The 12,819-nt window shown below is 41.6% G+C and overlaps 1 protein-coding gene across 1 annotated transcript in view; it reads left to right on the top strand.

Annotated features, from left to right (window-relative positions):
* The first annotated feature begins 5,062 nt into the window (after nt 1–5,062).
* The window catches only part of SCD5 (stearoyl-CoA desaturase 5), an 85,132-nt gene continuing 77,375 nt past the window's right edge, over nt 5,063–12,819 (top strand). Inside the window, exon 1 of the mRNA XM_043973170.1 lies at nt 5,063–5,757. Within this exon, the coding sequence (XP_043829105.1) occupies nt 5,517–5,757 (241 nt within the window). The 5' untranslated portion in view covers nt 5,063–5,516. The remainder of the gene's footprint in view (nt 5,758–12,819) is intronic.

Below are 12,819 nucleotides of genomic sequence, written 5' to 3'. Positions count from 1 at the left end.
TCTGGTATATACAGAAGTATTACAGACTGCTGGTTTTAAAAATTAAGAAATATCCTTTTTATACTAAAATAGCTTTTCTGTACCTAGTCTTTTTTAGTTAGTTTTTTTTTAATAGTATAAATGAGTAGTGTACATCATCTGAGCCTTTTTTTTGGGGGGGAGTAGTGATATAATCATGAAGGTTTAATTGTGTTCAAGATGTTTCATTGCACTGCTTTCTTAACTTTGAGCCCCCCTTATATTTCTGGTAAAATCCAAAGTAGTTGAGGTGAGTAATTTTTTTTGATATTTAGCTGTAGTCTCTTTGTGAGGATTTAAAAAACACTGCAGAAGTATTTATCAATGATTTTGGTCAATAGTTCTTCAGTTGGCTGCTGCATATTTCTTTCTTTTTTTTTTTAAGTGAGGCAATTGGGGTTAGGTGACTTGCCCAGGGTCACACAGCTAGTACGTGTTAAGTGTCTGAAGCTGGATTTGAACTCAGGTATTCCTGACTCCAGGGCCGGTGCTCTATCCACTGCGCCACCTAGCTGCCCCTGACGCATATTTCTTATCTGGATGTTTCATAGGCATTTCAAATTCTACATGTCCCAAGATAGGACATTATTATCCCACTATTCTTCCAAACTTTTCTATTTCTGTCAAAGGCACCACCATTCTCCTAATATACCTTTCCCCTCCCCATTGCATGGAAAAGCTAGCAAAACCAAACTTGCTACAAACATATATAGACAAGCAGAACAATTAGCCACATCCAATGAACAAACAAACAAGCTTAATCTGAATTCATCACTTCTCTATCTGGAGGAGAATAGCAAATTTTATCAAGAGTCCTTTGGAATTGTGGTGGTCATTGTTTTGATCAGAGTTCCTACATCTTTCAAAGTCAATATCTTTACAATGTTGTTATTATATAAATTTTCTCCTGCTTCTTCTCACTTCACTTTGCATGAGTGTATGCAAGTCTTCACAAGTTTCTCTGAAACCTTCCTCTTTATCATTTCTTACAGCACAATAGTATTCCATCACATTCAATAACAATAACTTGTTCATTCATTCCCCAGTTGATGGGCATCTCCTCAGTTTCCAATTCTTTGCTACCTCAAAAAGTTTCTACAAATGTTTTTTGTAAACATCAGCCCTTTTCCTCTTTCTTTGATCTTTGTGGTATAGACCAAGGAACTGTATCATAGACAAATATGTTGCATATGGAGTTGTGTGTTGGTCCATTCATTCTTTTTTTTTTTTTTTTTGCGGGGCAATGGGGGTTAAGTGACTTGCCCAGGGTCACACAGCTAGTAAGTGTCAAGTATCTGAGGCCGGATTTGAACTCAGGTACTCCTGAATTCAGGGCCGGTGCTTTATCCACTATAGCGCCACCTAGCTGCCCCATTCCTGTTTTGTTGTTGTTTGTTTGTTTGTTTTTGGTCCATTCATTCTTGAGAGCAGTTTGGAATTATACAAATAAAATATCTAAAAATGTTCATAACTTCTGATCCAGAGATTCCAGTGTTATGCATAAACTCTATAGAGGTCATTGACAAACAGAAAAGCTCCCATATACATGAAAATATTTCTATCCATGCGTTTTGTGATAGCAAAAACTGGAAACAAAGTGGATGCCCATCAACCAAGGCAGGGCTAAACAAACTGTGATTCATGACTGTAATGGAATGGGTTGCAAGAAAAGTTGGCCTTAGGGGAATAAAGAGAAACATTCTCCAAATTTTACATGAACTGACACAAAGGGAAGTAAGCCACGTCAGGAAAACAGTAAATGTGACTGCCTCAATGTAAATGGAAAGAACTCCAACCACAGAACGCTTGAAACAATGTTGAAAGTATAAAGAAGAGATGAGAATAACAACAGCAATAATCGTAATTGCAGGCATTTACATGGCACTTACCATGTGCTGAGCACTGTTTATTATAAAATCGAATTAAAATTAAATATTATCTAATTTGATCCTCACAACAACCCTGGGAGGTAGGTGCTATTATTACCCCCATTTTACAGGTAAAGAAAGTGAGGCAAACAGATTAAGTGACTTGCCCAAATCACACAGGTAGTAAGTTTCTGAGGAAGACACATCTTTCTATTCCTTTGCAAAGACTCGGGGTGGGAAATCTAATGGGTATGCAGTATTGCATATAGGTCAGATTTTTTCAGTGTTGATCAGTTTCAGGGTTTCAAAAAAATTCTTTGTTATAAGGGATGGCTCTCTGGTAAGGGACAGAGGGGAAAAACAAAAGATATCAATAAATTTTATTTTTGAAATATTCTTTAAAAATAATAATCAATCTAAATCTATTTCCGTAAGGAAGGGGTAATGTTTTCATCAGCTTCTGCAAGGTATCCTTCATTGTCTCCTCCAATAAGTGGTGTCTGACTCCTTTCCACCTGGCCCAGACTTGGGTTTGCAGCCCTTGCCTCAGGTGTAAAAATTGCTAGTTATGGCTCTGTTCAAAGGACTTTGATTTCTTCATCTGTAAAATGAGAGGATTGGCTTGGGTAGTGTCTAAGAGCCCTCCTGCTCTAACATTATATGATCCTGTAACTAAGTGAATGAAGAGAGGAGAAAGGCCTATTCTAGTTACCTCTGAATTCTTAACTGCATGTATGCTTCTCCTCCAAATACTTGTTTCCTATTAGAGAAAATAAATAAAAGGGCACATTTCCCCCCCTTGGACTGTTTTAAATCTCCATTCACAAATTCTTATTTCCTTAAAGGTTGGAGGAAACTAAGCCTTTTCTGCCTAGAAGCTGAGGGGTTTTTAATTTTCCGCTGGCTTGACTATCTTGAAACTAATTTTCCTTCAATAATGGAGACTGCCTTTCTAAGATTTAGCACCATGTCTTTGCAATCATCCTGATCTAAGAGACACTGCCATCCTGGGGGCATAAGGTTTGTATTGGGTGCAATCTGCTATGGGTACAATTCTCTGCAGCCTCCCCCTTAGCAGGGCACAAACTGTTGTCAGAACGGATTTCCTCTCCTCTCCAAAGAAAGTTGCCTTAAATGATTAGCTCTGATTGGGCAGACCTTGTGATTTTGTTTGGCCTCTGTCTCCTTTAGAGACAATCTCAGCTCTGCTGGAACATTAGTCTCTTCTGTCTGAAGCACTCCCCAGATGTCACTTAATTATTTTTCTCACCCTCAAAGAGCAGAGGTCTTCTTCTTTAATCTAAGACTGCCAAAAGTATTCTCTAGGGACATCAAGCACATGTCTGCTTCTAGCCTATTTCAAAACAAGCTGGGGTTTTGACAGAGAACTGAGAAGTTCTCCCACAGCCAATCAACAAGCATTTATTAAGAGCCTACCAGGTGGCAGGTAGGTGCAGTAGTGGATAGAACACAGTGCTTGGACTTGGGAAGACTCATGTTCATGTGTACAAATCTGGCCTCAGCCAAGCTGGGTGACCCCAGGCAAGTCTCTTAACCTTGTTTGTCTCAGTTTCTTCATCTGACAAATGAGCTGGAGAAGGAAATGGCAAATCACTCCAGTATCTTTTCCAAGAAAACCCCAAATGGGGTCACAGAGAGTGGGTCAAGAAGAGTCAGACACAATCAAAATGATACAACAACAACAACAACAACAACAAGGCTAATGGCAAACTTCCATCAAAGGGTCTTGATTTCCCTAGTTGAAGGTTCTATACATCAACTAGAAGCAGGGGTCCTTGACCTTTTTCTGTCAGTGCAAGGTCAGAACGTGGAAGGTCTTGTGGGAAGAACAGTAAGAAGACCAGTTTGGCTAAACTGGAGTGTGGGAAGGGAAGTAATGTATAAGAAGGTTGGAAAAGTACATTGGGGATACATTGTGAAAAGCTTTAGAACAGAGCTTATCATACCCTGCTTTCTCTCTGAGGTCACATAAAAATGATGCTAAAGTTTGAATAATGATAGTTAATATTTACATTACTTTAAAAGTTCCAAAGTATTTTCCTTACAAAAATCTCACAAAGCAGGTAGGGCAAAAATTCTCTCCATTTCACAGATGAAGAAACTGAGTCTCAGAAGTTGATTTGTCACCATCAACAGCTGGGATTCATCCAGGTCTCCTGACTCCAAGTTTTGTGCTCCTTCCATTCCATCTTGCTGAGGAAGTAAAATGGCCAAGTTAATAGAGCTCTGGCCCTAGAATCAGGAAGACCTGGGTTCAGATCTGAACTCATATATGACACTTATACCAGCTGTGTGATCCTGAGCAAGTTACCAAACCTCTGTCTGCCTCAGTTTCCTCATCTGAAAATGGAGATGATCATAGCACCTACCTCTCAGGGTTGTTGTAAGGATCAAATGTGATAATAATTGTTACCCTTTGATCTAGCAATACCACTACTAAGTCTGTATCCCAAAGAGCTTTTTAAAAAAGGAAAAGGATGTATTTGCACAAAAATATTTATGGCAGATCTTGTTGTGGTTGCAAAGAATTAGAAATTGAGAGGGTGCCCATTAATTGGGGAATGTTTGAACAAGTTGTATATGATTGTAATGTAATACTATTGTGATATAAGAAATGGTGAGCAGGATGCTCTCAGAAAATCCTGAAAAGATTTACATGAACTGGCAAAGTGAAATGTGCAGAACCAGGAGAACATTGTAGGTAGTAACAGCAATATTGTTTGATGGTCGCCTATGAATGATTTAGCTATTCTCAGCAATACAGTGATCCAAGACAACTCCAAAGTACTCATGATGGAAAATGCTCTCCACAACCAGAGGAAGAACTGATGTAGCCTGAATGCAGATCAAAGCATACTTTTTTCATTTTCTTTATTTTTTCATCTTTTTTTCTTTTGAGTCTGTCTTTAACATGATTAATATGGAAATATATATTTTGCATTATTGCATATGTATAATCTATATCCCTAAATTTCTTGCCCTTGACCCCCAGACTCTTCTATTGTCCCCAACTGCCTTAAGTTTTGACGGTATAATGGGAGTTTCATAGGAACTCAGGCTAAGCTAATGTCTCTCAGTTCCAGGGAGCTGTGCAGAGTGATGAGACCAAATCGCTTTCTCTTTAAGAGCATCACATGTCATTCTGATTGGCCACAGCTATGTAGGTCTTTCTTTTTAATGTGCGCTCCCTGCCTCTCTCTCCTCCATCTCTCCCCCTCCTCCCTACTCTTTCTTTTCTTCCTTCCCACAACTCCCTCTCTCTTCCCTCCCCACCTGCCTCCCTCCTCCCTCTCCCTCTCCCTCTCCCTCGTTTCTCTGTTACTGTGCGGATTTCATCTGTGACCCAACAGCAGTAGCAGCAGCAGCAGCAGCAAGGATGGGAGACTAGCAACAGATGCTGAGCTCCAAGATTTGTATTCGTAGGCAACCTCCCTCCTTCCCTCCCCATCTAAAGATAATACAAAAGAAAAAGGCAAGTCTTGGCATTCGGAAGAGAGAGGAGATGGCCATCGCTATTTAAACCAGAAAACGAAAACCGAAAGCCCAACCAAGAGGCCAGAGGGGGTCATCGGAGCTGCCGCTGTTACTGGCTTATTTCACTCTCCAACCATGCCGGGGCCGGGGGCTGGCTGCGCGCTGGGTCCAGAGAAGGCTACCTTTCTCAAGAAGAGCGCAGAAAGCCCGACAGAATGTGCAGCCCTGGAAGGAATCCAGGACGGGGACAGGAGGAAGGGACCAGCCCGACAGGGTATAGTCTGGAGGAATGTCACCCTAATGACCCTCCTTCACTTCGGGGCCCTGTATTCCCTCACCCTCATTCCTAAGGCCCATCTGCTCACTCTGCTCTGGGGTAAGTTCCAGCTCTTCCCTTGTCTCCGTGTTACATATATTCTGAAATGTGTACATGACCTCTCTCCCAGTAGCATGTAAGCGCCTTGAAGGCAGGGACTTTTTTTTTTTTGTAACCCCAGTGCCTAGAACAATGTCTGGCTAATAGTAAGCACTGATAGCAAGTAATAAATGTTTGCCGATTAAAAGATTAATACCTTTCGTTTTCTCTTAGCACCTCCTAACCTTAGGGGTTGAAGGGCAGCTGTGAAAAATATGTGAACAATATTTATTTTCCTTTTTCATATTCAAAGGCTGGGTATTGCTGACCCTCCATTTGTGTTTCCCTCCCACCCCCAATCTAGTTCAATAAAGAGAAAATTTCCTACATTATTCATTGGTGGCATGCTTTAAATGCTTTGAATTGCAGCTTGTCTCATGGGACAAGGCAGTTATTTCATTCCAGGTAATTCCAGATTCTCCTTCTGTCTGACTAACCCGGTTTCCTAGTTTCCTGGCAGACTGGGATGAGAGTCTCTGGGGTCCCATGATGTTGCATGTTTTGAAATCAACGATAAAAGAATTGAGGTTTAAATGGGGTTCAATCCAGGATTTCTAAGGGCTTTTCTGGGGGAATATTGTTTGAGTGTCTTTCTTTTCTTGGGGGTGGGTGCCTCTGGGCCTTGGGTTCTGTTCTCATTCTCCTCTGTTTGGTGGTTGAGCATTTCAGTCTCCTCCTGACGGCAAAGATATTCACACTGTGTGCTTAATGTGGAGGAGGGTTGTAGTATGTGTGTGTTTGGAGGGGATGGAGCAAGGAGGACCTCATTTAGAACAGAACTGAGCATCGGTTCTCATACATACATTGGCACAGCTCATCCTTCTTCCTCCTAACCTCCTTGCCTGTCTTCCTTTTTCACCTTTCACTCCCTTCATTCCTATTCCCCCCAATTGCTGCCCTCTCGTTTGCTTGCAATTCTAGCCCCTGAATTTTTTTTTTCTGGTGAAAACCTGGCCCCACATAAAGCCCTAGAATACAATGCATTCATTATGCACATGCTCCCCACTCTTGGACTCAGACTGAGGGCAGTTCCCTGGATAGGCACCTGTGGCTCTCTTCCCCACCCATCTCCCAACAAGGGAGCCAGAGGTAGGAGATGCTGAGGCTTCAGAATCATCTTGGGGATTTTTGTTCATGTCTTATTTCAACCTCTGAACTCTGAACTCCACCTTGGAGTTCTGCATCAACCTTAGAAAGCTTATTTTGGCCTCTGCTTTTCCTACAATAGCCAAGACAAAAGCAATTGCTACTGATCCCTTCCTCAGGGATTAAACTAGGTAACTAAAGCTCATTTTTTCTGTTCTCCCCTGTCTGTGATCTATAAAAGACTGAGAGAGCAACCTTCTCTATGAACAACCCTTCAACCCCTCCTCCCCCTCCCAAAAAAAGGAGAAGGAAAGGAAAGGATTTTTTTTTTCCAAAATAGTCCCTTAAGTGTCTTGAATTACAGCTTAGCAGTGAGTGATTGGCAAATTCTATAGTATTATGTGGAAGAAGGGGGAGGGGAAGAAGGGAAATGACATTTCTCCTTGTCTTTAAAAGAAGCATTTTTTTCTTAGTCTTTTTAAATTAAATTTTATTTATTCAATGAACAGAAATCCATTCTCTCTCCATATCTATCTCTTTGTCTCTGTCTCTTGATCTCTCTCTTGCCCTTCCCCTCACTGGAAAACAAGGAAAATGCAACTTTAAAATATACATGTTGAGAACTCTAGCAATCTGTAGAGAAGGGATTGTATTTGACTTGGGGGTTAATGGGAAGAGTAGAGGAGTTTGTAGCTTTTAGTGATCAGCAGATGTCAGGACACCTTGGTTTGGGCTTCAGGCAAGGCTTCCATGTTCTTTCTTTGATAGTCTGTTCTCCAAGGTTGCTGTGTGTCCGTGGTGACCTCTGCCTGTCCGTCTCTATCCCCTTTGCTCTGCTTGTTTCCATCTCTTTCTCCCTCCATTGCTCTTGTGTGTGTGTGTGTGTGTGTGTGTGTGTGTGTGTGTGTGTGTGTGTATGTGTCCATCTCCCTCTCTTCTTATTTCTAAATGACAAGCTGTGGAAAATACAGAATGTTCTCAGGGCACCGAAACTCTTCCAGGCTAAAACCAAACCAAGGCTCTCCTTAGCAGGCTTCCTTCCTATATGCTCAGCTGCAGAATGTGGTCATTTTAGACAGGTTACTTGTGAGTTGCACATCAGAGCATACTTGTCTCTAGGGCTTTATTTTTTTGGCAACAATGCTAGAGAAAAAAGCAAAGAGAAGTAAACACAACAATCTTATCTTATGTTTATATAGGTTGGGGGCAGCTAGGTGGCATGGTGGATAAAGCATTGGCCCTGGATTCAGGAGGACCTGAGTTCAAATTTGGCCCCAGACACTTGACACTTACTAGCTGTGTGACCCTGGGCAAGTCACTTAACCCTCATTGCCCTGCCCTCCCCCCCCCCCCAAAATTAGCCAGGCAATGAAATCCTTGAGAACAAAGATAGATCAAGCAGAAATCAATGACTCCGTGAGACAACAAGAAATATAAGAGCAGAAAAAATATATTTTTTTAAAAGGGGCAGCTAAGTGGTACAGTGGATAGAGCACTGGTTCTGAAGTTGGGAGGACCTGAGTTCAAATCTCAGCTCAGATACTTACTAGCTGTGTGACCCTGGGCAAGTCACTTAACCCAATTGCCTTAAAACAATACAGGACCATAAAAAAAAAAGGGGGGCAGCTAGGTGGTGAAGTGGATAGAGCATGACCCTGAAGTCAGGAGTATCTGTGTTCAAATCTGGCCTGAGACACTTAACACTTACTAGCTGTGTGACCCTGGGCAAGTCACTTAACCCCAATTGCCTCACTTAAAAACAAAACAATCCAGGACCATCTATTTATATAGGTCTTCTCATTCTATGGACCATACTATTCAAATCCATATAGCATGTCCCACTGAAAAACTGTCTTTCTTGGCACAAACTTGGGGTTCTAAGTAGGGTAAGTCTTGTAGAGCTGGCTTGTGCTGAGAGGAGGGATATTTATTCTGAAAGACCTATTCCAGAAGACACCTCTCTTCTGCTGGGGAAATTCCCCAGGGAATTAATTGTACCTTCCTCTGTGAGAACATAAGTTTCTTTTTTTTTTTTTTTAAGTGAGGCAATTGGAGTTAAGTGACTTGCCCAGGGTCACACAGCTAGTAAGTGTTAAGTGTCTGAGGCTGGATTTGAACTCAGGTACTCCTGACTCCAGGCCCGGTGCTCTATCCACTGCGCCACCTAGCTGCCCCTATAAGTTGTTTTTTTTTTTACATAGTAATAAACATTTTTATTTAAAATTTTGAGTTTCAAATTCTATCCCTCTTTTCTCTGACCTCCCTCCTCCCTGAGGCAGTAAACAATCAGATATAGGATATACATGTGTAATTATGTAAAACATTTCCATATTAATCATTTTGTATAAGAAAGCTTGAAAAAAATGAAAGAAAGTGAAAAATAGCATGCTTTAGTCTGTGTTCCATCAATATCAGTTCTTTCTTTGGAGGTGGATAGCATGCTTCATCATTAGTCCTTTGGGATTGTCTTGGATTATTGTATTGCTGAGAATAGTTAAGTCATTCACAGTTCATCAAACAATATTGCTGTCATTGGGCACAACGTTCCCTTGGTTCTGCTCACTTCACTATACATCAGTTCATACAAGTTTTTTTCAGGCCTTTCTGAAATCATCCTGCTTGTCATTTCTTATTACATAATAATATTCCATCACCATCATATACCACAGCTTGTTTAGCCATTCTACAATTGATGGGTCTTCCTTTGATTTCCAATTCTTAGCCACCACAAAAAGCTGCTATAACTATTTTTGTACAAATGGGTCTTTTTCTCTTTTTTGGGATGTCTTTGGGATTTAAACCTAGCAGTGGTATTGCTGGATCAAAGGGGATGCACAGTTTTGGAAAATTATTTTCAATTTGAGGTTTGATTGGTTTGGTTTCCTCATTGCTTCATAGAATTCCTAAGTGGCACATGGGGTGTAGTGGTTGGGTGGCTTTCGGGTCAAAGGGTGTCTTGTGTGGGACATCATTTGCTGGATCTAGCTGTCCAGAGAGTCTGCTGAGGCTAGCTCTGTCTACATCTGCAGAATGACAGAATCATAGAATTTCAAAATTGGAAAGGCTCTCTGAAGACATCTACCATGAATGGATTCCTGCCACCACCCCCTAAAAAGTGGTCCTCTGGTTTTTGTGTGAAGTCTTCTAGAGACGGGGAAACCACTACCAACTCAAGGCAGCCTGTGCTACTCTTTGCATACCTCCAAATGTTAGGAAGCTTTTTCTTGCCATGAAGCCTAAATCTGTCTCTTTGCTCTCCACCCATTGCTCCTACCTCTACTCTCTGGGGCCAAACTCACCAAGCCTGATCTTTCTCCCACAAGACAGCCTTTCAAGTATTGGAACACAGCTCTTCTATACTCTTTCTTCTATAGGTTAAATGTCCTCATTCCCTTCAAATAGGCCTTTAATGGCATGAACTAGAGTCCCTCCACTAGCCTGTTGCACTCCTCAGGATGTTCTCTTGTTTAGCAATGTCCTTGCCAAAATATGCCACCTAGAATTAAAAACCACAAACCAGGCATAGAATAGACTGGTTTGGGAGACCGTGGAAACACAGGATCATAGATTTACAGCTGGAACGGAGCATAGGGGTTTAATCTTTTCCATTTTACAGATGGGGAAACTGAGATCACACAGGTAGTGAACAGGAGGGCTAGGATTTGAATCCAAATCCAACAATATTTCCATTACTACCAACATTACCTAGGTTACTGCTGAAGGTTCAGTTCAGATGCTCTTAGGGGAAGCATTGCCCCCTTTTAAGGGGAAGGTAGGAAGAATGGCAGTGAAATTTCATCCTTAAAAGGATCATCTGAGCATCATTATTCCTCTGTCTAACTTGGGTAAGATGGTGGTAGCCTTCTTTAGTCTTCCCCTCCCCTCCCCTCCTCTCTCTTCTCTCCTCCTCCATCCTCCTCTCCTTTCCCCTCCCCTCCCTCCCCTTCTCTCTCCTCCCTTCCCCTACTCTTCCCTCCTCTCTCCTCCCCTCCCGTCTCCTCCTCTCACTTCCTCTGTCCTCCCCTCCCTCCCCTTCTCTCCCCTCCCCTCTCCTCTCCTCCCTATTCTGCGGTTTAAAGGGAAGTGTTATTCAAATGAAATGGAAACACTTTCTAAATACTCTTTTTAAGGATAATTGTGAATTGACAGAGCTAAATGCTACATTGGAATGCAGGAAAAAATCCGGCAGCTGGAGATCAGCAATGCCCCACAGACAAGCAGTTAGCAGAGAAGCGGTTGTGTAGTACAGATGTTCCTCAATTGGATCAAAGCCTGTAGCCCAGAGCTGTGAGTTATTGTGAAGCCTCAGGATATGGTTTTCCTCCCTCACGTGTTTCTGCGCCAGGGTCCTGGAAGTGCATGCCCATTCTCTGCCCCAGATATTGAGTGCATTGGTCGGAGAGTGTGATCCAGGATTATGTATGAATTCTGAAGTATTTTATTATTGCTTTGCTATACAAGTACCTTTGAAATGATTATTTCTTTTGGCTTATTGTTAATTAAAGACTGCTTTTTAAGATGGAGAAGTGTCATTGTGAGTAGCTATTTTGTGTAAATATAACACTCTACTCCTGGGCACAGTGAGTATAGACAAACCATGCACATCACACTGTACTTTCATTTCCTTTTCCTTCTTCCATTAAAAAAAAAAATCATTACTAGCTGTGTGACCCTGGGCAAGTCACTTAACCCTCATTCTCCTACCAAAAAAAAAAAAATCAAGCCACTAGACACAGTAAGGGATCTCTCCAAGAATATAATGGCTTCATGAGGCCTTATCTCTCTTCTTTTTTTTTCTCCATTTCCCCAACCCCTCCAGGTACTGGCTCCATAATTTCTCTTCCTAGTAACCTAGAAAAACTAAAGTGTACCTATGTCAAATATCAAGCTACTAGCCCTCACTTTAGATCTCTTTCTTTAGGGGGAATCCATTAGGACAGTTGATTCTTTTGCCTATGGGTGTGGTCCATCCTGCCAGATTAATCTTTTTTTTTTTTTTTTTAATGAGGCAATTGGGGTTAAGTGACTTGCCCAGGGTCACACAGCTAGTAAGTGTTAAGTGTCTGAGGCCAGATTTGAACTCAGTTCCTCCTGACTCCAGGGCCGGTGCTCTATCCACTGTGCCACCTAGCTGCCCCCAGATTAATCTTATGGATCTGGTAATGTTCAAAATCAATTAATGGGACCCCATTGCCTATTGTATAAAAACCAAATCGCTATACCTGCCATTTTAAGGCTCTCCAAAATCTGTTTTCCACCTACCTCTATAAATTTGTTCTTCATTATTCTCTGTCAAGAGAGCAAACCAGATCACTTACTATTCCATGAACATCTTCCATGATTTCCTGTGCTTTTGCCCCATTCCAAATGCCTGAAATCTGCTCCCACCCACTTTTACCTCCAAGTCTGTATATCAGTTGAAATCCTACCCATTTGTTAAGGCATGTGGTATGTTTTTCCCAGGTAGGTTATGCATATTTACATGAGTTTGTGAGATGTGGCTTCTCCATCCATCCATCTCCAAGGGAAACTTTGATTCTTGCCAGAAGGGGAAGTAGGATGGTGGGCCAGAAGCTGGCTGCCTCAATCTTCTCAGAGAAAGGATATTGGACTGGAGTTGTGTCACTCTTTCCCCTTAAATATTTATAGTCAAGGGCAAAGAAGTTTTAGGTTCAAGCTGGGCTTCTGATTTGCTGTTCCTTAATGGAAGAGTGCCTTAAGATGTATATCCACGGTTGGACTCCCTTTCCACCAAAGACTAGTTCCACAATGAATACACTTAAGAAATAGCAAATAAAACCATCTGAGCAAACTGATAACAAAAAGGAAATCAGGGAAGGTGTACAGATGAGAATATATAGCATACAAGACAGAGTAAATGAGCTCTCCCTTTGGCAGCCGGGTACCTCAGCTCAACCAGGAAAGACTCAAGGAAGA

Source organism: Dromiciops gliroides, chromosome 6 (genome assembly GCF_019393635.1).
Source record: "Dromiciops gliroides isolate mDroGli1 chromosome 6, mDroGli1.pri, whole genome shotgun sequence".
NCBI lineage: Eukaryota > Metazoa > Chordata > Mammalia > Microbiotheria > Microbiotheriidae > Dromiciops > Dromiciops gliroides.
This window is presented reverse-complemented; position numbering and strand designations above follow the sequence as displayed.